This window comes from Ascaphus truei, chromosome 9, assembly GCF_040206685.1.
Source record: "Ascaphus truei isolate aAscTru1 chromosome 9, aAscTru1.hap1, whole genome shotgun sequence".
In the NCBI taxonomy this organism is placed as follows: domain Eukaryota; kingdom Metazoa; phylum Chordata; class Amphibia; order Anura; family Ascaphidae; genus Ascaphus; species Ascaphus truei.
The window spans coordinates 13,044,446-13,069,391 of NC_134491.1; the positions used below are offsets into that span (position 1 = coordinate 13,044,446).

General features: G+C 43.3%; 1 protein-coding gene across 1 annotated transcript; it reads left to right on the plus strand.

The window, feature by feature from the left end:
- The first annotated feature begins 10 nt into the window (after positions 1–10).
- DISP2 (dispatched RND transporter family member 2) lies at positions 11–22,951 on the plus strand. The gene is made up of 8 exons (XM_075613396.1): positions 11–256; positions 7,842–8,282; positions 8,501–8,530; positions 9,459–9,582; positions 10,147–10,262; positions 11,591–11,712; positions 12,754–12,851; positions 14,452–22,951. Exons 1-8 carry the CDS (start codon positions 183–185, stop codon positions 17,857–17,859), a joined length of 4,413 nt encoding a protein of 1,470 aa, XP_075469511.1. The 5' UTR covers positions 11–182; the 3' UTR covers positions 17,860–22,951.
- Positions 22,952–24,946: the final 1,995 nt, after the last annotated feature.

The following is a 24,946-nucleotide window of genomic DNA, read 5'->3' on the forward strand; positions in this document are numbered from 1 at the left end:
ATCTATTGGTTTAGGATAAGCCCAGGCAACGCTGCAAGTACTACGCGCGCGCACTGGACTCCAGGGCTTCAGCACCACTACAGGCTAGACAGCTCCCGGCTCCTGCGCTGGGGTCTGAGTTCCCTGGTAGGCTGAGGGGGGCAGAGAGCTTGATTTCCAGCCTCCGCCTGCTTGGGATCACCATGGACAGACGCCATTGCCTGGGAGAACAAGCTGGGGGCAGCTGTGCAGGAGGGATCCACAGGGAGGAACCAAGGTAGCAAGAACAGCTCCCCCAAAATTCTGCATGATTCATCTGCAGGATGTGACCTGTGTGCATTACCATGTCTGACCTCCAACCATCTCTCCTCCATAGCAGCACCGTACACTGGAAGATCATCCATCCCCATCCCATCCCTCCTTTCCTGGATTGTACCTGTCAATAAACAGCTGCCATCCATCAACTCCACTTCCCACCATGCCTGTGTCTTGATATTGTATGTGGAATCATTGTATCCTTCTCCTAACTGACCTCTCTGTGCTTTAACCCAGTGGTGCAACGCCAGGCCTCAAGCCCGCCCCCCCCCCCCCCTCCCCAACAGATCAGGTTTTCAGGATATCCCAGCTTCAGCACAGGTGGCTCAATCCTCTGATTGAGCCACCTGCGCTGAAGCAGGGACTGATTGAGCCACCTGTGCTGCATCAGGGATATCCTAAAAACCTGACCTGTTGGAAGGGCTGGAGGACTGGAGTTGAGCCTCCCCCCTGCTTTAACCAACATTCACATCACCTGCATCGTCTCCATCTTCTCTGTTACCATTCAGTAGATCAAGGAGATAATTCACTATTGATTTTCCACTGTATTTGCTCTCCCCTCCCCTGACTTTCTTCTATTTAGGCTTTTATCCATGCAGAAGATATAAAAGGATACTTGATCAATATTAATACAGATTTAGTATTACCCCATTCTGCTCTCTCTTCAAAACACATTTAATTCAGAGATGGTAATTATTTGTGCTTTTGAAGAAATAAGTAAAGATTTGCAAAAAAAATTATCTTATTATACAGCTAATATGATACACTCACAATTTATTTCAATTTTTTACTAACGGCCTTTCTCTAAAAAGCCACACTTTTTAAGTGATATTTTTTTTGTCAAAAGATACAGTTCATCTAAAAAAGCAAATATTGATTTGTATATTTCACACTAGCCCCCCAGCATTGAGGGCATAAAAAAAATAGATGCTGTACACATTTAGCTCTTTGCTGTCATTCACATGAGCTCCTATATAAACAACTTTAGAATTACAGATCAACCCCACAAGAGCAATGAATGGAATTAAAGAAAGGTTTACTTGCTACTGGCATCAATAGGAATAATTTAAACGTTTATAACACTTGTTTTTCTCATTTTCACCTTGAGTAATCAAAAGTCATTATACAGGAGTATATGTACATACATACATTCTACATATATACATATACTGGAACAGACGGTCAGCACTCATATACTCCTACAGTGCACGATAAATGAGTATTTCAGTATTGGGTGATACCTTCTATTATTTGGACTTACAATTGATATTATAAGACAAGCTTTGGAGAGTTCTCTCTCTTCATCAGGTCAACGACACTGATTTAAAGAGATTCCATGAGCTTAACCCAGATGTAAAAAAAAACCCCAGATAACAATCTAAGGCAGAGGATGTATGCATCTGTGTATAACTCATGCAATCTCTGTAAAGCAGAAGTGCTGACCTGAGGAAGAGAGAACATTTGCGTAAACTTGTCTTATAATATCTATTGTTACTCCAAATAAAAAGGTATCACCTAATACTGAAGTACTCATTTACTCTGCACTATCACAACTGGACTAACATGGCTATTTGTACTTAATTGATATACTCCCATATAAAATCACAGGCAAGATGCACGGACATCAAAGGATGTGTATAGTTACATAGTTACATAGTAGAAGAGGTTGAAAAAAGACATACGTCCATCAAGTTCAACCTATGCAATATTTAGACAACAGATACTTTATCCTTTATCTATACTTACTTATTGATCCAGAGGAAGGCAAACAAAAAACCCCAGTGTTATATCATCCAATGATATCTCATAAGGGGAAAATAAATTCCTTCCTGACTCCAAGAATTGGCAATCGGATTACTCCTTTACTTATTTGGTAGACAACATTTTGTATACAAAAATAGGAACCGGCACGCTGTGTAAAAATGCATAAACCGATGATTTATTCAGAAATCGACATTTCGGGCAACCCTGGCACCTTTTTCAACAATAAGGATGAGCAGGTTCACAGTTTGCAGAATCCAAACTTCAATGTTTTTATTTTTATAACCTGGGCAAACGTTTGTGTTCATGAACAACATTTTTTTTAAATGTATCAAAAATAAATTTTCCTGTCTGTTTTGAATACAAAACCAAAACACCAGTGAAAGTGCCCACCTTAATTTTATATATATATATATATATATATATATATATATATATATATATATATATATATATATATATATATATATATATATATATATATATATATCATACAGTGTTCGACAAACCTATACATTTGCACGCCCCGGGCGAGTGGACTTAACATCATGGCGAGCTCCTATTGGCCCAAGCAGCGTGGTACTAGGTGGCGAGTAGATTTTTTTGTTCGGCGAGTAGATTTTCTGGTGATTTGTCGACCACTGTATGTATGTATATATATATATATATATATATATATATATATATATATACAGCTCAACTCCATTATAGCGCGATCCATTACAACGCGATACCGCTTATAACGCGATGCAAGCGTGGCTCCCAATTTTTGTATTTATGAATACTTTACAACACGATTATTGGTATCTTAAATACTGTATTGTACAATGCATACAATGTTACATTATTTCTAACGTGATCCGCTTATATCGCGATGTGATTCTTTGTACCCCAAGCACCGCGTTATAAGGGGGTTGAGCTATATATATATATAGTCAAGAAGTAGAAACAATTTAAAATTCAGTCTCTCTCTCCATTGCTGACAAAAGATACGTATTACAGCCCATGATGTTCTAAACACTATAATATTCTACGATGGCGCCAGCTGGCTTGTTACAATATGACATACTACCGAATACCATCAGCTATAAAAAAAAAAAAAGGCAGAGGAAGAAACCAATCCCATTACTTTCAATGTAAAAATTGTTTTCCATTGAAAAATCTTATCTGCGTTTCTTTGTCTCAGACGCAAAAATTGGGCAACGTTTTTGCAAAAATGCAGCACAAATTGGCTATTTTTCTTTCATAACTCTGCTGTTATTTGATCCAACAGCCTGGAGACTTTGATAAATAGATCCCTTTGACTTATCATGATGTCATGTCAGTATCACCTTAGATGGGATGTTCTAATTAATCTTGCACAATCAATCATTAGCATATATATACGGTATGTGCATGAAACTACACATTTCACTGAGCAATGAGGTGCCCATTTGTCATCACAACTCCCTGGCCAGGCAAGAGACCATACATGAAAGCAGCTAATATCTCACGTGAGATGCAGGGCTATTATTCTCCTACAGGAGCTCAGAACATAAATGCACCTTAACGCTTACATTGCTGAAGGGATCAGCAACGCTTTTGCTCTGTCAACGAAGGGGTTAAGCAGTACAATATATATCTGGGGTGGCTAACTCCAGTCCTCAAGAGCCACCAACAGGTCAGGTTTTCAGGAAATCTTTGCTTCAGCGCAGGTGGCTCAATCAGTGGCTCAGTCTTTGACTGCACCACCTGTGCTGAAGCAGGGATATCCTGAAGAACTGACCTGTTGGTGACCCTTGAGGACTGGAGTTAGCCACTCCTGGTATATATATTTGACACCAGTCCTTTTCCAGGAACCTGCAGCAGCAGAAAAGTGAATCTGTGTGTCTACATAATTCAATACCTGGTACAGCATTGAAACATTTCATTGATGCAATCTCATATCTACAAGTGTTATCATTTCTACCCCATGATATCTTAGTGGAGCTCTTTTGTAGTAAAACTCATGAACCTGCCGTGCGTTAACAAAGGAGACACGGATCATCTAAACATGATCACCGTATCTGTCATTACAATATATGTGTTTTCCGTCTGTGCTTTTCTTTTTCGACACTGCATTCAGGCCCATATTTACTAAGCAGTACTAGGCCGTATGACACCTTCTGGCGCTGAAAGACATCTTCCGTCCCATTTAAGTAGATGGAGAATTTCCAAATCGTACATTGCAGTCGCAGTTCTTGAGATGCAAAAAGTCGTCTAAGCGACTCTCTCCTCCCACCCCCCAAAACGTATTTTGCCGTTAGGAAAACATCAGCAAAAGAGGAGTTTATATGGGTCCCTGTATGGGATTAAACAAACTCCCTAAATTCTGTTCATGGTTGAATTTCTATTAATCAGATCCAAGAAATGACATTTACAATGTTCTGCTCCTTAGTAATTAATGAGCTATTTCCCCAAACTGTGGAAATGCAGCACTCAGCCTCTTTGCTCAGCTATTCTTATCCATGTACAAAGGGAATAATCTGATTGTTCTTTTCCAGCATATCTTGATAATTGAGCCAGGCAAATGAATTGTTGCCAGGCAGTTTAGACAGAATTGTAAGGTTCAATTTTTCCAGTGTGCAATTTTGAAAAGAATCTGCATTTTCTCTGTAGCTTGTTTTTACAAATGTAGCTACTTATATATTTATCTTTGTTTTTATTCATACACATATTTATCTATTTATTCTTCAATATATATTTAATTTTTCATTCACTGTTTGGACCTCAGGTATCCGCATTATTGTTCATTATTCCTGGCGTTGTTTTAACATTTCTAAATATATAAATGTTCCAACGATTAACGAGTTAAATCTCCAAGGCTAAAATATCGAACTGATTTTGAAACTTTGACCTTTCATAACAGTAACAAAAAGGGGTTTAAATCATTGCAGCGATAATCCCAGCCGGTAAAATGTGTTGTTCTTTGCTTGCAAAGAAATTTGGAGTCAGCCAAACGGATAAACAGAAAAAGCTGATAAGCATGAATTTAACGGACCCAGAAAAAAAGGGAAACACCTTCATTTTTCACACCACACAGATGATTAACAGAGTTACTTTAAAGGGGATTGAAAGAATATATATTTTAGTTGAACTGTCACATGGAACTGCTCCTTTAAACTTTAATGATTGGTGCTTTAAAAAAAAATACCAGGCAAGAAGTATTTTAATAGTTGGACAATGTTCCCGCGTTTTCATTTACGCGGCATTGGTTAGCATAGCGTGGTGAACCTCTCTGTCAGACAATGTTAAATCAGGGACTTGAAATAAGGGGGTGCTTACTATTAGTTTTGTTTGCTCCACCCAAATCGATGTGGTTATGAGATTCATGCACAACCCCCTCCCTTACAAAGTACAGGGTAAGGCTCAGCTCCAGTCCTCCTGCCCCCCCGCCCCCAACAGGTCAGGTTTTCACGATATCACAGCTTCAGCACAGGTGGTTAAATCAGTCTATGCTTCAGCACACGTGGCTCAATCAGTCCCTGCTTCAGCACAGGTGGCTCAATCAGAGGCTCAGTCTTTGACTGAGCCTCTGATTGAGCCACCTGTGCTGAAGCTGCGATATCCTGAAACCTGACCTGTTGGGGGAGGGGGGCTTGAGGACTTGAGTTGAGCACCTCTGGGATAAGGGAAAAATTGGGGCGATGCTAAGAATTTTGTGATATCTCCTTCCCTTGTTCAAATCAAGTATTGTCCAAAATCTTGGTGCTACTTACCTCATGCAATAAGGAACGATGATAAAGTAGCTTGCGTGCGAAACGCGTCAGAGGATTTCACCTGCTTGTAGCACGATTATTATTTTTCATTAAAAACTTTGCAATGTCTCTGGCCACGTCCTGCTATTGTTTCGGAGCGCATAGCCAATTTCCCACCTTTCTTTCTACTTGTTCAAATCAGAGGGCTCTGTGTATCAAGGAAAGTGTTTGAAGCACAACCGGTAAAATAAAAAGAGAGAGGTATTGTCATGCTATGTCTCTTAGTGTCAAAGCATCACAATACTGTGCTCCAATTTGCCCCGTGGGTGTCATTTTGTGATATGGGGCGTGTCAATAGGAGAAGTTGGGGAACAGATACGATGCACAGGATTATAATGGGATGATAACTTTCACCTCTCTGTGCATAATAGTTTCCATCTTTCCTCTGAAGTGGACAAAACGTCCCGGGACAACAATCAGAATCAGATATAAGAAATGTGGTTACCAAGTTTCTTACGTTTCGTGCAACCGTATCAAAGGGATACACCGGGGCCCAACGGACGGGATATATCATAATTAGTGTTAGAACCTGTATACATATATATTTTTGGGCTTCTTGCCATTTGCTTCTTCCGTGGACAAATAATGACTAACGTGTCACAGCCAATCTTCCCTGCATTGGTACATAGCCCCATTTGTGTTTCAGTCAGAGAATATTGTATTTTCCCCTATTTACATTGGAGTATGGAGTCAATATTCACTGTTCCAAAATGAGGGGAAACCGTTTCAGGCGAGGAGAGTCCTGCCTGTGCAGCCAACACAACATAGACAACATCTCAGGTCTCATATGGACGTTTCATCTGATGAAAGGTCCATATGGAACCTGAAACATTGTCTATCCACTGTTCTTGGCTGTCACATTAAATGGAGACTTTGCATTATAAATTTGTGAGTAGAGCTCTACTTTGTATCTCTGTCCCAGAGGAGAGCTGCACTGAGAAGACTTTGTCAATATTCACTGACATAGGTTTTGCTCCATGCTATGGATATGCGAGTGATATGTGAATAGAGAAGATATGGACAGCATAGACTCATCAATGTATCTGCATGTTTTCTGGGGGTCCCCAAACCTGCGTCTCTCACCACATTGTCACATATTATAGAGTGGTTACATGCAGACAAGGATTCTGGGAATGCCACGCACATACAAAGCCACCACCTACAAGCCATGGAACAGGCAGGAGGTGTGTTAAGCAGAATATAAAATAATGTAACTGATGACAAACTAAAAACTCATCAAAACAATCTCTGTATGCAATATACAGACCATTGCATTATGGATAGATTCCCTGACATTAAAACCCCCCAACAAAGGTCCCATTAAAACACGGGTCTTGTGGACATGGGCATATGTTAATCTGTCTAGCCTTAATAATTACGAGTCTCTAAATCTTCAGAGATTCTTTCGGTCATATTAAGGCTGGATGTAGGAGGGCGGAGGAGGGGGGAGGATTTACAGTTGTGTGCTTTCTTCCAAATCTTTCTAAATCTATTTATACAGTTCATTAACAGAGAGTTACCGAATTCTGAGCATTGAGCTACCTCTTGGAAAGTGATACAATGCCATGAAGCCTGTGGATTAGCAAGAGAAATTGAAGCTATGTGCTACATAGAGGGCAGTCTTTGTTCTCCCATGATAAAAGGCTACTGCATGCAGAGAAACATGAATTATAATAGGGAATACAGTACTAACATTCATCTTAAAATGAGTATTCAGGCTTAAAATCCAGTGGACAAATAGTAAAGGGTTGTTTATCAAAATTCACTGGATACAAAACTAGGGCAAAATCATATTAATTCCTTTTCTTTGGCAAATCCGGTGCTATGGTGTTGGAACATGAAAAGCTTCCTTTAACCCCCTTGCTACCAAATGGGAAAAGCAAAGTGTTGCTGGCTGCCCTGGTAGTGACGGGGTTTAAGTAGATATTAACCTAAATATGCATCATCTGGACGAAATGTTATTTTCCGTGACATTCATTTTTTCCCCCATATTCCCATCACTTCTTACAGGATGATCATGGAGGGGGAAACCTTCCAGGACTGTGACAATAAGCCACGGGCCCGGGGATTTGATGCACAAGGTTCTGGAGTTGCGCGGGAGGTCCATCACTGCTTACTGAAGGAGTCACCTAGTTTTGTGAGAGACCGTCTGCCTACATCCAGCCATTGCCAGTCACCTACCATGAGCAGATCCAATGGACAGGTGCCACCTCGTTTAGGGGACACTCACCAGCATCCAAAGTGTTGCCATTGTAGCCACCAAGAGCGCAAAGCAAGCTACACCATACCTCAGCTGCCAGGTCATGAAGATAGGGGAACACTGTGCTCTCACCAGTCCAGTGGGAACCCATCATCAGAAGCATCCCATCAAACCACAGAATGCCTCTTGAAACAATGGGCAAATGACCAGAGGACAGCACAGCCAATGCAACATCATGTTGTGACAGTGAGGTAACCATCTTCTAACAATATTTTTGTTGTTGCTGGTAACATGCTTCTTATCTATTGCATATTGTACCTTCATACACTTGGTGGTTACTGGTTTGGTAAAGGTGTAAACATCAGGAAAATGTTCTTACATGGCTGGCCCTGAATGCTCTTTTTGCATCTGTTCTCAAAGTGCCCATCAAAAAACATATATTAACTGCCGTCTCTTTTTTTTCTGCAAGGCACGATAAAGCATTCAGGATGCCAAAAAGGTACGGTCAAGATTCCCTGGCAGCTTTAAATTCACAGTGATCCAGTTTGGCTAATGTCAAAGCTTAAAGCAGCGGTCCAAGCTGACGGTTTTTTTTTAGTCTATTTTATTCCCCTTTAATATGTGCATCAATACAATCCACACAATGATAAGTAATTAACTAAGTTGCCGATCGGTCCGTTCTTTTGTGATCGATCAGCGAAGATTCGGCTCGGGGGGGGTTCACTAAATGACTGTAGAGGAGTATTGACTCAGTATCTGTGACTTTGTAAATTGCTGCTATAGAAACAAAAAAAGGGTTGTTACATTATAATACATTAAAAATGTCATTCAGATTTGTTTTAAAAAACATGCAACAAGTATTTTCTCATAGTACAGAACAGATTTATTAAAAAAAAAACCACACGTGTAGGATATTGCCAGGTCTGCAGCTTGAAGGTTTAGCTCCCGAAATCACATGCAAGAAGTTAACAACTCGTTTGACCAACAAGCCCATAACAAGGTGTTAACTTGATAGTGACTAAACCTAAAAACAAATCTCATAGACATTGCAATGAAATCAGACCTTCCCATACACGGCATCAAAAAACAGGTGCACTTTAGTTCCTCCTACAGAACGGGAAAGAGGAGCTTCCAAGCAATTTAAAGCCTCCCATAGTTTTTGTAAGACATTGGGAAACACATTAATCAGATCGACTTTTCGCTTTGTCATCTTCAGCCCAGCTGCTCTATAACGCTAAGGGTCTGAGCTTTAACTAATGGGTACAGGATACAAACAGTGGTTCTTCATTAAACTGCGATAGTGCCCATTTACATCAACGCTCATTGAGATGAGACAATGAGAGTGTCCATGCAATAGTGCCCTTATCGGCGCTGTCATCATTTAATGAATACCCTAAGATGCGTACAGTATTTTGCTTTCTTTCTAGTTATTCTCAGCTGATAACTGACTGGCCGCTGCCTATCCTGCTGATTTGTTTGCTTCTCATGCTCATGTGTACTCTGGCCGGGATGCTGGTTGGACAAATGCCAGACTTTTCTGAGCCTTTGATGGTGAGTTTTCCACAACAGAATCACCTACATACATGATACGTGCGAGGCAAACCAGGCTGAGGATGGAACTGCCAATATACAGACATGAAAGAATAATTAGGAAAGACACCAAGACGCTCCCTAATGCAACGGTTCTCAACTCCAGTCCTCAAGACTGAGCCACTGATTGAGCCACCTGTGCTGAAGCGGGGATACCCTGAAAACCTGACCTGTTGAGGGGTCTTGAGGACAGGAGTTGAGAACCCCTGATGTAATGGACTCAGGCACAAGACACACATACTGTATGGCCATGATATACAGTAACAAACAATATTATGGAGGCCCTAGACGGGAGAATTCAGCAAGGCAAATGGAGCAGAACTTTTTACAGGGTTTGCTGACTATACCAGCTACAGAGAAATGTTTGCAAAGTCCAAGAGATTGTTTGTTTCTGCCAAAAAAGGGAAGACATATTTGAGGCACTTGGGTGGCAGGTCTTTCCTTCACTGATGGAATTTCATTTTGTTCATGAGAAAATGGACCCTACGTAACACTGATAATAAAGGGGTGTGTGTCTCATTACAGGGGTTCGAGCCCAGGGATACGGATATTGGGAGAAAGTTAATAACCTGGAAAAACATGCAAAGCAACACAGGCTATAAGAAAACTCTGTCTGTTTATCCCTACGGCGAGAAGAACAGGTATAACGTGTTTGCTTTATGGATATTTCACAGTGATCCAGCTGATTAAATGGTTTTTTTTTATTCCAAAGTTTTTTATTGGAAACATCTAGGTACAGATTACACAGAGTCATGGGCACATGACTGGTTATTTCAAAATGCGTACCAATGTAGAGAAGGGATAGAGAGAGGAGAGGGGGGGGGGGCAGAAAGAGACAGACAGACATGGGGGGGTTGGGAAGGCGGGGGGAGGATGGGAGCGTAAGCCGCTTCCTCCAAGTTCTCCGACTTCATGGTTCAGCGACAGCTGCCTGACCTAGACCCTTGCAAAACTGAGGCATTCTCTTATGGAGCATGGCTGTGAGCTTCTCCATGGTCATGACAGCGTTTATTCTCCTGACCGCTGTGATTCTGGCGGGAGTGTTGACCTGTTTCCATGCCGCTGCTATGGCTGATTAAATGTTTTATCCTCCATTCATGCCAAGTAATTATAATAATAGCTTTATTTCATATAGCGTTTCTCCCAATGGGACACACAGCACGTCACAATGACAGTATAGGGCGCGGTACGCAGCACATAGGATTGTTACAAAGTCTCTGCCCAGATGAGCTTACAATCTGTTTTTGGTGCCTGAGGCACAGGGAGATAAAGTGACTTGCCCAAGGTCACAAGGAGCCGACACCGGGAATTGAACCAGGTTCCCCTACTTTACACTCAGTGTCATTGTTTACAGAGTTAGTCTTGACTCCCTGAGCTGCTCCTTCTCCCTAGTACACTAGTAACAACACAAAGCTTTACACCGCCTAAACTGAAGGTACCTCAACCCATATATTGTACATGAAAGAGGTGCTCCACCTCGGTGAGTTTATATAAAGGTCTTGACTGTAAATCGGCAATTACACTAAGAACATAGAAACAGGGCTCAATCTATAGCAATTAGTGTAAGTAAAACCTAACCTTTAATATCACGTAATAAAATGAACTACATACAACTTGTGTTATCAACCTCCTATGCTTTTTGTGGCTACAGTACATGCCTTTCCTCAGATTAACATCTACTTGAAAATAGAATATATCCAACCCACCCCATCTCCCAACATAGCAATACTGCCAGAGATCTAACCTTGCTTAGACTAGTGGTTCCTATACACAATGCCTGGATCATCTACATTTCTAATTACAAGAAAATCATAACGTGTTTTCAGGGTTCTTTCTCCCGATGTGTTTGTTTTGTGGTTCAGATTGTTTTTTTTTTTCTCAAGTCTTTGGTCTTAGTTCTAAAGATCAGACTGACTTCCCTCACTATAATCAACTAGTGTGTCACTGGATGTGAATCATTTCTTATCAGTTTGGACGATATGGATCTAAGCAGCAGAAATGAACGGTCATTCCACAGCAGAGCCGAGACCCGATCCCGCAGAATGGTCGAACAAGAAGATGGCGTAGACAGCTTTTTCTGTGGTTCTCCTGGTGAGTGGAGATTCAAATGAAGTAAACGCCCAAATTGAGATGGCGGTGCAGAATACATTGTAGCACGCAGCTACACACAGACCTAGGGCCATAGCCACAATATGGGGCTAAGCTTTAGCATGTCTCAGCTCACATTCGTATGAATGGGAGTGAAAGTGTGCTAAAGCTTAGCCCCCTTTTGTGGATCTGCGCCTTTGTGTGCCAAATTGTTACCCCAGATAGCACATTTCACGATAAAGAACAGAATATCATAGTATTTCCATAGGACTCAATGGCAATGTCGGTACAGAGTAACGCATAATATATCCCACCGCAAGAAACAATGACACCTGCTACATCTGCGTTATGGTAATACTTTGGTTAAAGACTCTTTAAAGGTACATACAACTGGGAGGAATACTCCGACATGTGCAGATACAATTACAGGCACCATATTTTCTAGTAAGTCTTGCGGCCTGTCTGATTATACAGAACAAAGTATTACTTTTGAGCCATGTTAGGGGTTCTGAGGATTATCGGGTTACTCACTAAAGTTAGGGCAGAATTGAGTTATTGGGAATTCAAGAGACTTCTCTTGCAGATAGATGTTGGTAAGACTATGGGAGGCGCTCATGGTACGTCTCACGGGCCAGGTGGTACCTGAAAACAGCTGTACACCTTTCGACTGGAATTTATTTTTTGATGAAAGGGAAAAAAAGGCTGTGCATTAAATGGTAGAATAAACCAGGGGTGCTCAACTCCAGTTCTCAAGCGCACCCCCACCCCCCACCAACAGGTCAGGGTTTCAGGATATCCCAGCTTTAGCACAGGCGGCTCAATCAGAGCTCTGATTGAGGCACATGTGCTGAAGCAGGGACTGATTGAGCCGCCTGTGCTAAAGCAGGGATATCCTTAAAACCTGACCTGTTGGTGGCCCTTGAGTGGAGTTGGCCACCCCTGTTCTAGCCTCTGGACAGTCTGCTATAAGGTGGACTTGTAGCTGGGCACCTCCGCTTTAAAACTTGCTTCCTGTTGCATCCAAATGTTCTGTCTGTTTTACAGCCAAGAGCTACGCACAGCTTGTGTTCATGTCCAAAACAGCTGGGAGCCTGTGGAATCTGCAGGCAATCCAGTCTATGTGCCGCATGGAAAAGGAAAAGGTCAGTAATGCACTTTCAGCGAGCTGCACTCCTTTGGTTTGTTTAATAAGTTTTCAGAAACTGTTCCTAATGGAACCAGGCCTTGCATGTGCTCTCTGCATATCTGCTGCTAAAAAAACTATGCCGCATGTGGTTAATAGTTATTTATTTTTAATCTAGTTTTCTAATTAAACAAGGGGGCAGGTAAGTTTTCTAACGAACTACAACACGTTTCAGGTTCTACTGGGAGGAAAAGGAATGAACAAAAAGCATTGGGAATACATCAATATATTTAGAACCATTATGAGCCATATTTATTATTAAGCAGTGCTCTACCATAAGACATTTCTGGCAAAGGAAGACACCTTACAACCCATTCAAGCCAATCGCCTGCAAGGTGTCTGCCAGCGCTAGAAGGTTTCTAAGGGGATAGCTCCATTTAGTAAATATGGGCCTATATCTTCAGGTATGATACTGAGGAGTTGTTTACCAGAGTAAAGAAGACATGAGTGAACATTTAATTGTCTATACCAGTAGCGCTCAACTCCAGTTCTCAAGACCACCTCAACAGGTCAGGTTGTGAGGATATCCCAGCTTCAGCACAGGTGACTCAATCAGTGGCTCAGTCTTCGATTGAGTCACCTGTGTTGAAGCTAGGATATCCTTAAAACCTGACTTGTTGTCGCGTCTTGAGGACTGGAGTTGAGCACCATTGGTCTATACCAGGGGAGCACAATCTTTTTCCTCTGCGCTCCCCTGCTGGCGTTCCCCCTGTCCTCACGCCCTCCCCTCCGCCCCCCCCCCCCCATCTTGCCTAGATTCAGACGTCACAGCGGCATGACGTCACATTGTCATGGCAACGTGACATCACATGGCCCCACAGCGTCATTTGACTCTGTGTTGCCATGGCGACGTGTCACCAGGAGCATCTGAATCAAGGTAAGTAAGGTTTACAGAGGCCCTGCAGCTCCCCCAGCATTCATTTAAATGCCTTCGGGAAGCGCACGCGGGGCCTCTGTAAACCCCGCGCCCCCCGCAGCCAGTCAGGATAAAGGTTTTGGATCTTACCGCACTTCTTATAGATAATTGTAGTGGGTGTCCGTTTTCTTTGTAAGGTGCGGGCAGTTGAAGAGCGGCTCGGATCCCACTTCTGCCACCTGGTTAAACTTGAAGCTGGATATCTTCTTGCCGCGCCGTTCTAATAAAGTCTTTCACCTGAGCATGGGAGATCCCTGAAACGTTGTGTGTTTGCAAACCTGCAAATAAACCACTTTGTTATGTTATAATGTCTGGTGTAAGACTTTATTAGAAGATATCCAGCTTCAATTAAACATTTTTATAAATATATTACAGTAAGTGACTTTTCTTTGGGTTTCAGGTTTTGTTTTGTCTCTGGTGCCTACAAGAGTTATATTGTTTCCCCTCTGTTCTGTTAGTTACAGAAGAGAACCTTTAGCTAACGATGACTAATTTATGAGATTTAAATCGTTTTTCATTAATTCAGTGAGACAGATTTACTATTTATTCGTCTATATATTTAAGTGACAGGAGTGCGTCAGTCTGTTGGGAATTTACGCTCTGTGTGTTTCCTGTCAGTGACGTTTCCGTTTGCTCATTTCAGATCCGTTCCCATCCCAGCTTCGCTGATCTCTGTGAACGCAGCGATACAAAGGAATGCTGCCCCAGCTGGTCGCTTGGAAACTACATAGCTGTCCTTTACAACCGGACTTCATGCCTGGAGATCACCCAGACTGATATCTCTCATACGCTGGCGCTCCTTCGATCCTGTGCTCCAGACTACCACAGAGGCGCTCTCACCCCTTCCTGCGTAGGCACAAGGTCAGAGAGGGAAAAGCATTCCCAGTGTGCCAAGGTGCCCGAAAAGTGCACACGATCCAGTGCCGTTTATCTGATGCTTCATTTTCTGGTTGACAGAGACTTTCTTAGTCCACAGACTACTGATTATCAAGTCCCATCTCTAAAGTACAGCCTGCTGTTTTTACCCGCTAAAAAAGGGTCATCCATGATGAACATCTACCTGGACAACTTGGAGTCGTGGGACCTCTTTGATAACTACACAGCAATCACTGGAATGGACTTGGGGCTAAAGCACAAACTTTTCCTGCACTACCTTGTTTTGGATACTGTGTATCCTGTTCTGGCGATACTGGTTATTTTTCTAAGTATGTCTTTTTACCTGCGTTCCTTTTTTATTACCTTCATGGTCCTGATGTCTGTCGTCGGCTCGCTGGTAACTTCTTTCTTCTTGTACAAGCTGGCCTTCAGACTGACTTTCTTCCCCTTTGTTAACCTGATAGCGGTTATTATCCTCAGCAGCATCTGTGCCAATCACACCTTTGTTTTCTTTGACTTGTGGAACCTCAGTAAGGCGCAGGACTCTGCCGCCGGGATGCTGCAGTGGGTGAGCCAAACCATGCACCACTTTGGCTATCTCATGTTGGTGTCCTGCTTTACAACTGGCGCTGCATTCTATGCTAGCTACATGAGTAGCATTACTTCCGTCCGTTGCTTTGCCATCTACATGGGCACCTCTTTATTAGTCAATATGACATTCATGATAACCTGGCTTCCTGCATCTGTTGTCCTTTACGAACGCTACATAGCTGTCAACTGCAGTTACAAATCAGAAGACTACTGGAACAGTGGCGGTCACAAAAGGTTCTTTCTCTCCCTCTACCACAGATTTGGGAGTGTTCAGAGCACCTTGTCTGAAACCTCAAAACTCCTGTTTGAGAAGCTCCTTCCTTGTGGGGTAATCAAATTTAGATACATCTGGATTTGCTGGTTTGCAGCACTTGCGGCAGGGGGTGCTTACATTGTATGTATAAGTCCGAAACTGAAGCTGCCCTCTTCAGAAGTGTCATCTGCTCAAGTGTTTCGGCAGAGCCATCCCTTTGAGAGGTATGATGCCGAATATTGCCATCAGTTTATGTTCGAACGGATGGAACATGGGGAAGGGCAGCTTATGCCAATCACACTGGTTTGGGGCATTGTTCCCACGGATAACAGTGACCATCTCAATCCAAAGACAAACGGGACACTAGTAACCGATGCTACATTTACCATACGAAATGCTGATGATCAAAAATGGCTTCTTGAACTGTGTCAGAGGGTGAGAAACCAAAGCTTTTACTATTCCGACCAAGATAAGAAGCCAAACATCTGCTTCATGGAAGAGTTTTACCGGTGGATGGATAGTCGACAGTGCTCACAAACCGACCACAACCTCAACCTTTGTTGTAACCACTTTTCATTCCCTTATAAGAGTGACCTGCTTCTCCACTGCATAAAAATGATGGTTAGAGAGCAAGGGGGTGACGGGCCTGAGGCTTATGATATTGGCCCCAGATTTGATGCGGAAGGGAATCTAGCAGCCCTGGTCCTGGAATTTCAGACCGTGTATCACTACAGCTTCAATTACAGCAAAGCCAGGCAATTCTATGACGCCTTAAACCAGTGGCTAGTGAATGAAATAAAGAATGCACCAGCCGGGCTTCAGAATGGGTGGTTCACAAGTAATTTATCTCTATTTAACCTGCAGCAAAGTCTGAGCACTGAGATTATGGTAGTAACTAGCCTGTCCATTGCGATCTCATTTGTGGTTCTGCTGCTCACCACATGGAATGTGCTGCTCAGCTTATTTGCCATCACTGCCATCGGAGGCTCCGTCCTGGTCACAGTTGGTCTTTTGGTCCTTTTGGAATGGCAGCTGAACGTGGTGGAATCCCTATTCATTTCAGCAGCCGTGGGTCTCTCTGTTGACTTTACAGTGAGTTACTGCATCTCGTACCACCTGTGCCCGCATTCTGATCGTCTGAGCCGTGTGGCATTCTCCTTAAAGCAGATTAGCTGTGCCACGGCCATGGGAGCCTCCACAATGTTTTCTGCTGGGGTAATAATGCTGCCAGCTACGGTTCTGGCTTATAGAAAACTGGGCATATTTATCATGATGATCCAATGCATCAGCTGTGGATTTGCCAGTTTCTTTTTCCAGTCGTTGTGCTGCTTCTTTGGCCCAGAGAAGAACTGCGGGCAGATACTTTGGCCTTGTGTCAATGTCTCAAAAGCGTATCCTGATGACCCCAGGCCAAATGGCACATTCACTTGTGGGGGGAATGAGAAGCAGAGCAGGTTAAGGAAGGTCCAGGAGTCCAACACAGAGAATGAACAGTATGAACTTCAGCCTTTGGCTAGGAACCTCAGTGACAGTTTTGACAATAGCACTTCCACTAGTAAACTTTCCAAACGCCCTTCGATCCTGTCTGAAGATATGCAGCTCACAGAGAACAAGTGCCCCAGGGTGGAAATCCAATACGCCCAGAAAACAAATTCTCAAGATTTGCAGGCTAATGCAATCGGTGACCAAACTGTTTTTAGTCAGTGCCCTGCTTTGCAAACCTCTTCACCCTACAGACAAACTAGCTTTGGGACTGAGGCAGAAGCGCAGAACGAATTATGCGGACGCTGCCTGTGCCAGAAAATGAACGCCAAGACCTGGAATGGTTCTGTGGTGGATAGTGCCCATGTACACAACACAGCGTGCGATATTCAGCCCAACAGCTTGCAGGATCCTGAAAATACCAGTCAAGGTCAAACAATGCTCTATTCTGCAAATAAAAGCATTCACATGTATGAATATTCTAGGTGTCTTTGTTCCATGGGTAGCTCCCTTGATGCCCTTGACTCAAATGAAACATGTCTTAGTGATTTTGACCAGAGCTCTAAGTTAGCTGAATCGACAAGCTGTTCTCCTGATTTCATTGATGCTGCTGAGTCCCCCTGCCAAGCTGAGAGGGGTCATTTGAATGGTAAAAGAGACACACTGAGACTATCTTTGAGAGAAACAGTGTTTGATTCCCCGCATTCTTCAAAACAGAACAGCACATCATGGAAAAACCAGTCAACCCAAGGCCACGAAAACCCTGTTGTTCTACCAAACAGCAAACCAGATATGCCCGATGTTTGGATAAAGAGATCTAGCGAACTAAATTCTGGCTACATCAGCTGAACACGAGACACAGAAATACCACAACCACACTTTTAGAAGACAAAAACAGAGAACAGATAACTACAGTGTCGGATTTTCCCCAATGTCACTGTGTCATTAAGTGAACGGGGATTAGCAATGCAGAATAACAATAGTATCACCTTTATAAATGAAGCATTATGCATCTTATACCCCCCTTCATAATTAGAAGTATGTCTGAAAGTAGTGCAGCCATATCCCATTGTAAATCTATTTAACCCCTTTGTGGCTAGGGTGATAATGTCAGGCCTGTGGTTAGAAAACCAATATCCCTGTATGCAACAAACTGATGAGGGCGATTTTCATCTGCTTCCGAAAAAGGCTAATGGCATGTTATACCTAACAGATACTGCATAGGTACATAGCAAAGTTCAATAACTGAAAAAAAAAAAAAGCATTACAGAATCCAATCACCAATCACTTTTTACATGGAAAACTAATTTGTATCAATACTTTTGCATGCAAATACTGGGAGAGGCTGGTATTTAGACAGGCGTGGCAGGAAAAGGTTAAAATATATTAAATCTCTGTAAGGTCTGCATAGTGATTTGAAATCCCTTATGTCAGTTTTAGACTGAGCCACTGATTGAGCCACCTGTGCTGAAGCAGGGATATCCTGAAAACCTGACCAATTGGTGTCCCTTGGGGATTGCAGTTGGCCACCCCTGGACTATGCCATTATGTTTGTGCACATGAGTTATGACAAGATTTGATTTGTTTTCCAGATATTGAATACTGCCGCTATGTAATAAACTCTTTTCATGTCATTCCCTTTTATCCACAACAGTTCCACGTGTACATTATGGCTCTAAGGCCGCGCTTATAGTGCCGGCGATGCGACGTCGCCCGAAAACAAATGTACCACTTCTCAGGTCACATGAACTCCTTTCTTACCTGCGTCCTCTGACACCACACAGCTATATCCCCTGAACTAAAAAACATCCTTACAAATCATCCTCACACATCTTCTTTCTATCCATGCTTCTCCTACTTGCTTCTGGGGATATCTCTCCCAATCCTTGCCTTATTTCTACATGCGCTCGTCCTCGCCTGCCAATTGCAACCTCTACTCCTTCTGGTGTCAACCCCTCCAACCTCATACCCATCCCCTGCCACCCTCCCTCCTCTCTCCCTTTCTCCTGTGCCCTTTGGAATGCTCGCTCCCTTTCTAACAAGTGCCTCTCTGTACATGACTCTTTTTTCTCTCACTCTCTGCTCCTATTTGCTATAACTGAGACCTGGCTCACTCAGTCTGACACTGCTCTGGAAGCTGCCCTCTCCTATGGTGGCCTTTCCTTCTCCCACACTCCGCTCACGGATGGCAGGGGTGGAGGCGTGGGGCTCCTGCTCTCCTCTCTCTGCCGTTACCGAACCCTTCCTATTCCTCCATCTCTTGCTTTTCCCTCCTTTGAGGTTCACACTGTCCAGATCTTCTCTCCTCTCCCTGTCCATGTGGCAGTCATCTATCGCCCACCTACCTCTACTCATCCCCCTTCTGCCTTTCTCTCTCACTTTGAATCCTGGCTCTCTTTCTTTCTCTCCTCAGACTCCCCTGTTCTTCTCCTTGGGGACTTCAACTGCCACATCGATGACCCCTCTCTCCCGTCGGCTTCCCGCTTTCTTTCTCTAACCTCTTCTTTTGGCCTTCAACAGTGGACTGCAGCCAGCACCCACAAGGATGGCCACCACTTAGACCTGGTTTTCACTAAAAACTTCTCTCTCTCCGATTTCTCAATTTTCCCTTTTCCTCTCTCTGACCATCACCTCATCTCATTCTCTCTATCTCGCTTCTCCCCTTCTCGTTCTCCATCTACCCCCCGGTTCTGCAGAAACCTGCGCTCTATTCACTTGCCTGACTTTGAGTCTACTTTACGCTCCTCCCTCTCCTCTCTCAGCTCTGCTACAGACCCTGACAACCTGGTCAGGAACTACAACTCTGTCTTGTCCTCGTCTCTTGATCTACATGCACCGCTTTCTCTCTGCCGCCCTCGCCCTTCTAGCCCTAGACCCTGGCTAAATTCCCACACGCGCATGCTGCGTTCCTCCATTCGTTCCTCTGAACGCCTCTGGAGGAAGTCTCACACTCTCGCAGACTTCCTTCACTACAAATTTATGCTATCCTGTTTCAACTCTGCCCTCTCGCAAGCTAAACAAGCCTACTTTTCTGCACTAATCAACATGCGCGTCTAACCCACGCCGACTGTTCTCTGTCTTTGATACTCTACTCAAACCACCCTCAGCTGCCTCTCCTTCCTCCATCTCCGCTCAGGACTTTGCTGACTATTTTAAGGAAAAGGTGGAATCCATACGTCAGAACATCCCCTCTGTTTCTTCCTCCCATCCTACACCTCTTCCTAACTCTCCTCCTGCCTTCCTTGACTCTTTTTCCACTGTCTCAGAGGAGGATTTGTCGCTGTTGATCGCCTCTTCTCCCTCTACCACTTGCCCTCTTGACCCCATTCCCTCCCATCTCCTAAAACCTCTTGCTCCTACTATAATCCCTACGCTCACACACATTTTTAACTCCTCCCTCTGCTCTGGAACCTTTCCATCCTCCTTCAAACATGCAACATTCATACCATTACTCAAAAACAGCAAGCTTGACCCTACCTGTCTTTCTAACTATCGACCTGTCTCCCTCCTGCCTTTTGCCTCTAAAATCCTTGAACGTCTTGTATTCTCTCGCTTGCTCCATTTTCTCAACACCTATTCTCTCCTAGACCCTCTACAATCTGGCTTCCGCACTGCTCACTCCACGGAAACAGCCCTCACTAAAATAACTGATGACCTCCATGCTGCCAAAGACAGAGGTCATTACACTCTGCTCATATTACTCGACCTCTCTGCAGCATTTGACACCATGGACAACCCTCTTCTCCTTCATTTCTCCATACTCTTGGTATTCGGAACAAAGCTCTATCCTGGATCTAATCCTACCACTCCCATCGTACTTTCAGTGTCTCTTCTGCTAACACCTCCTCCTCCTCTATTGATCTCTCCGTGGGAGTACCCCAGGGGTCTGTCCTGGGACCTCTTCTCTTTTCTCTGTACACACTCTCTCTAGGTGACCTAATAACATCTTTTGGGTTTAAATATCACCTCTATGCTGACGACACACAAATATACTTTTCAACACCCGACCTTACACATGCTGTACAAACCAAAGTTTCTGAATGTCTCTCTGCTATACCATCCTGGATTGCCCTCCGCCGCCTTAAACTCAACATGGCTAAAACAGAGCTCCTCGTACTTCCTCCCAAACCTGGCCCTACTACCTCCTTCCACATTACTGTTGGAACTACGATCATTCACCCAGTAGCCCAAGCACGCTGCCTAGGGGTCACACTCGACTCCTCTCTTACATTCGCCCCTCACATTCAAAACATTTCTAAAACTTGTCGCTTTTTCCTCCGCAATATAACAAAGATACGCCCTTTCCTCTGTTGCTCAACTGCTAAACTCTGACTCAGGCCCTCATTCGCTCCCGCCTTGATTACTGTAACCTCCTGCTGTCCGGCCTTCCTGCCTCTCACCTGTCTCCCCTACAATCTATCCTAAATGCTGTTGCCAGAATCACTCTACTCTTTCCTAGATCTGTCTCAGCATCTCCCCTCATGAAATCCCTCTCCTGGCTTCCGATCAAATCCCGCATCTCACACTCCATTCTTCTCCTCACTTTTAAAGCTTTACATTCTTCTGCCCCTCCTTACATCTCAGACCTAATTTCTCGCTATGCACCATCCCGACTCTTGCGTTCTGCTCAAGGATGTCTTCTTTCTACCCCCTTTTTATCTAAAGCCCTCTCCCGCCTTAAACCTTTTTCACTGACTGCCCCACACCTCTGGAATGCCCTTCCCCTCAATACCCGACTAGCACCCTCTCTATCCACCTTTAAGACCTACCTTAAGACACACTTGCTTAAAGAAGCATATGAATAGCACTGTAGATATTCTGAACACATGATACATATAGCTTGGCCCCCTGCAGACGCACTTACCAGAACTCCCTCCTACGGTCTCTGTACGTTCTCCCTACCTACCAATTAGACTGTAAGCTCCTCGGAACAGGGACTCCTCTTCCTTAATGTTACTTTAATGTCTAAAGCACTTATTCCCATGATCTGTTATTTATATTATCTGTTATTTATTTGATTACCACATGTATTACTACTGTGAAGCGCTATGTACATTAATGGCGCTATATAAAGACATACAAATACATTGTCGCCGCCGCGTGCGCTTATAGTAAGCGCGACGGCGACGTGATTTTTTTGCAGCCGGGAATATTTGATTTTTATGGGGCTGTCGCTTCATGTGACAGCCCCTGAACCAATCAATGGCCTGGTCACCCGCGACGCCGTCGCAAAGCGAAATACAACTTTCGCTAGCGGCGACGGGTGACATCAATCGTTGCGGGCACTATACGCACGGCCTTAGAGTTAAATGCCAAAAGATGTAACTGTTTTGTTCTTCAGGTATAAAAACATATTCCAAACCATGATGTATAACCCCATATTTGCATATAAATTAGTTCATGAAACTTTTGTCACATCTCTATGTATGTATATCTTTATTTCTATAGTGCCATCCATGTACATGGCCCTTTCCAGCAGTAATAGATGCAAGAAAATAATATGAGATTGACATTCTTTTAAACGTTAACCCTTTGGGTGCCGTACGACGTAGCAACTATGTCATGGGGTCTGGAACTTCAAGGGCCCAATGATATAGGGGAGGGGGTGGCCAACTCCAGTACTCAAGGGCCACCAAAAGGTCAAGTGTTCAGGATATCCCTGCTTCAGACAACAGAAGACAGGGGTGCCCAATGCTGCATCAAATTGACAAAACATATACAGGCATACCCCGCTTTAAGTACACTCACTTTAAGTACACTCGCGAGTAAGTACATACTGCCCAATAGGCAAACGGCAGCTCACGCATGCGCCTGTCAGCACGTCCTGAACAGCAATACCGGCTCCCTACCTGTACCGAAGCTGTGCGCAAGTGGGGAGACTATAGAGCCAGTTACAAATGCGTGTTTTACATCAGTTATGACGATTGCAGTACAGTACATGCATCAATAAGTGGGGAAAAGGTAGTGCTTCACTTTAAGTACATTTTCGCTTTACATACATGCTCCGGTCCCATTGCGTACGTTAATGCGGGGTATGCCTGTATGGTAATAAGTATAAAGTTTAAATACTTCAATAATAATAGTAATAACTTGGTTATTTAGTTAAACCCTTTGGCCAAAGCCTCGTAAGCCTGCATACCAAACGTCAAGGTATAACCAAAAATGCAGGTCCTAACACTAAAACTGCGAACCCTTCCTGTTACCTCTGTATGAGGGGAAGCAACTGCAGTAAGTCTTGTCCATTCAGCAAAATGCCAGAACCTCCCAAGTTAAAAAGGTGGGGAGGGGCGAGCTCTGGGGGGCGGTGCCACCTACCTCCATTTAACTGTTACCAGAAACAAGTAATTACTATTATTATTGAAGTATTTAAACTTTATACTTATTACCATATATGTTTTGTCAATCTGATGTAGCATTGGGCACCCGTGTCTTCTGTTGTATACATTTGCCACGCTCAGTTGTACTCATTTTGGCATAAATATATATTCATGCTGTGGTGGGTGTAGTTTGAGCTAGCTGGGAATGTGTGCGTATCCCTGCTTCAGGACAGGTGGCTCAATTAGTGGCACTGTCAAAGACTGCACCACCTGTGCTGAAGCAGGGATATCCTGAAAACCTTACCTGTTGGTGGCCCTTGAGGACTGGGGTTGGCCGCCCCTTATGTACAGGTAGGAGCAACGTCTTGGCCTTTTACTGCTCGTTTTCCAGGGGAGGTCGGGTTCTGCGCTCCACACGTGATCTGGCCACGCGGGGGGAAAATGGATGACTGGCAGCAAAAGGGTTAATTCAGCATGATGTGTGCTATTACCATATAATGGGGATTGTGGGAAGTGTGACGGGACTTTACTGGGGTCATATTAGCACCATCACAAATACTCTGCTTGTGCAGAACAAAGATTTGGGTTTTTAAAATTCCTATATACGTAATATATAACATTCTGCACCGTAGGCGTCTGAAATGCGTTGTCAGGTCTTCTGCATGTTAAAATGGAAGAGATGATGGGTTATATTTACTAAGAAACTGCTACTCCATAAGACACCTTTCATTTGCAACGGGTCAAAAAAGAGCCATATTTACTAAGCAGTGTTTCCCCGTAGACTAGGTTGACCATGCGCGGACGCGAGCGCCGACTGCATGGCCTGTTGGTGGCCCTTGAGGACTGGAGTTACTGGAGTTACCCACCACTGCTATAGTTCCATATTGCCACAATCTAGATTGCTCACTCACACAGATGACCATTGGAGCAGAGTACCTTGATATACTGTACTGAGCCTGAGACAGGTGTGCAAGGAGACTTACATTTAAGGCGACTTAAATGACGTGACATGCATGTAATGCCAAGGCGGCATTTTTGAAGCTTGATAAATAGAGCCCCCTCGTGTTTTAAAGACTAATACATTTTTAACCTGGTTCTCAGCAGTCATCTGTATGTTTTCTAGAATATCTGCCTAGATATGCAATCGTTCTTTACAGTACTGTATTTTGTGATCGTTTCCTAGACTGTAATTCCTGCCTTCTTTTGTAAATACAATTTTATCTGATATTATGAAGTGTGTTGTACTTATGTTTCTAAAATTAACCCACATTTGGTCTGTAAATTGAATAATCACTTGACCACTTAAATACCATTACCCAGAATCCTTTGCACTAGCATTTTATATTTTTTGTATTACTCTGGAAACATTTATTGAAATGAACGGTTTCTTTGTACACAATATAAAGGCAAATTAGTGTGATCAGAATTTAAGTACGCAGAAAATAAAGTGAATTAAATATATTCCTTTGTACACAGTGATAAGACATTTAAGATACGATTGTATTTCTTGTATCACAGGGATTAAAATGAACGTCAGTATATTGTGCACAGCACGGGAAAATTAGCATCTAGCAAAAGGTTAAAACCAATTAAATAATTCATTTGGAAAAGGCGTCTGT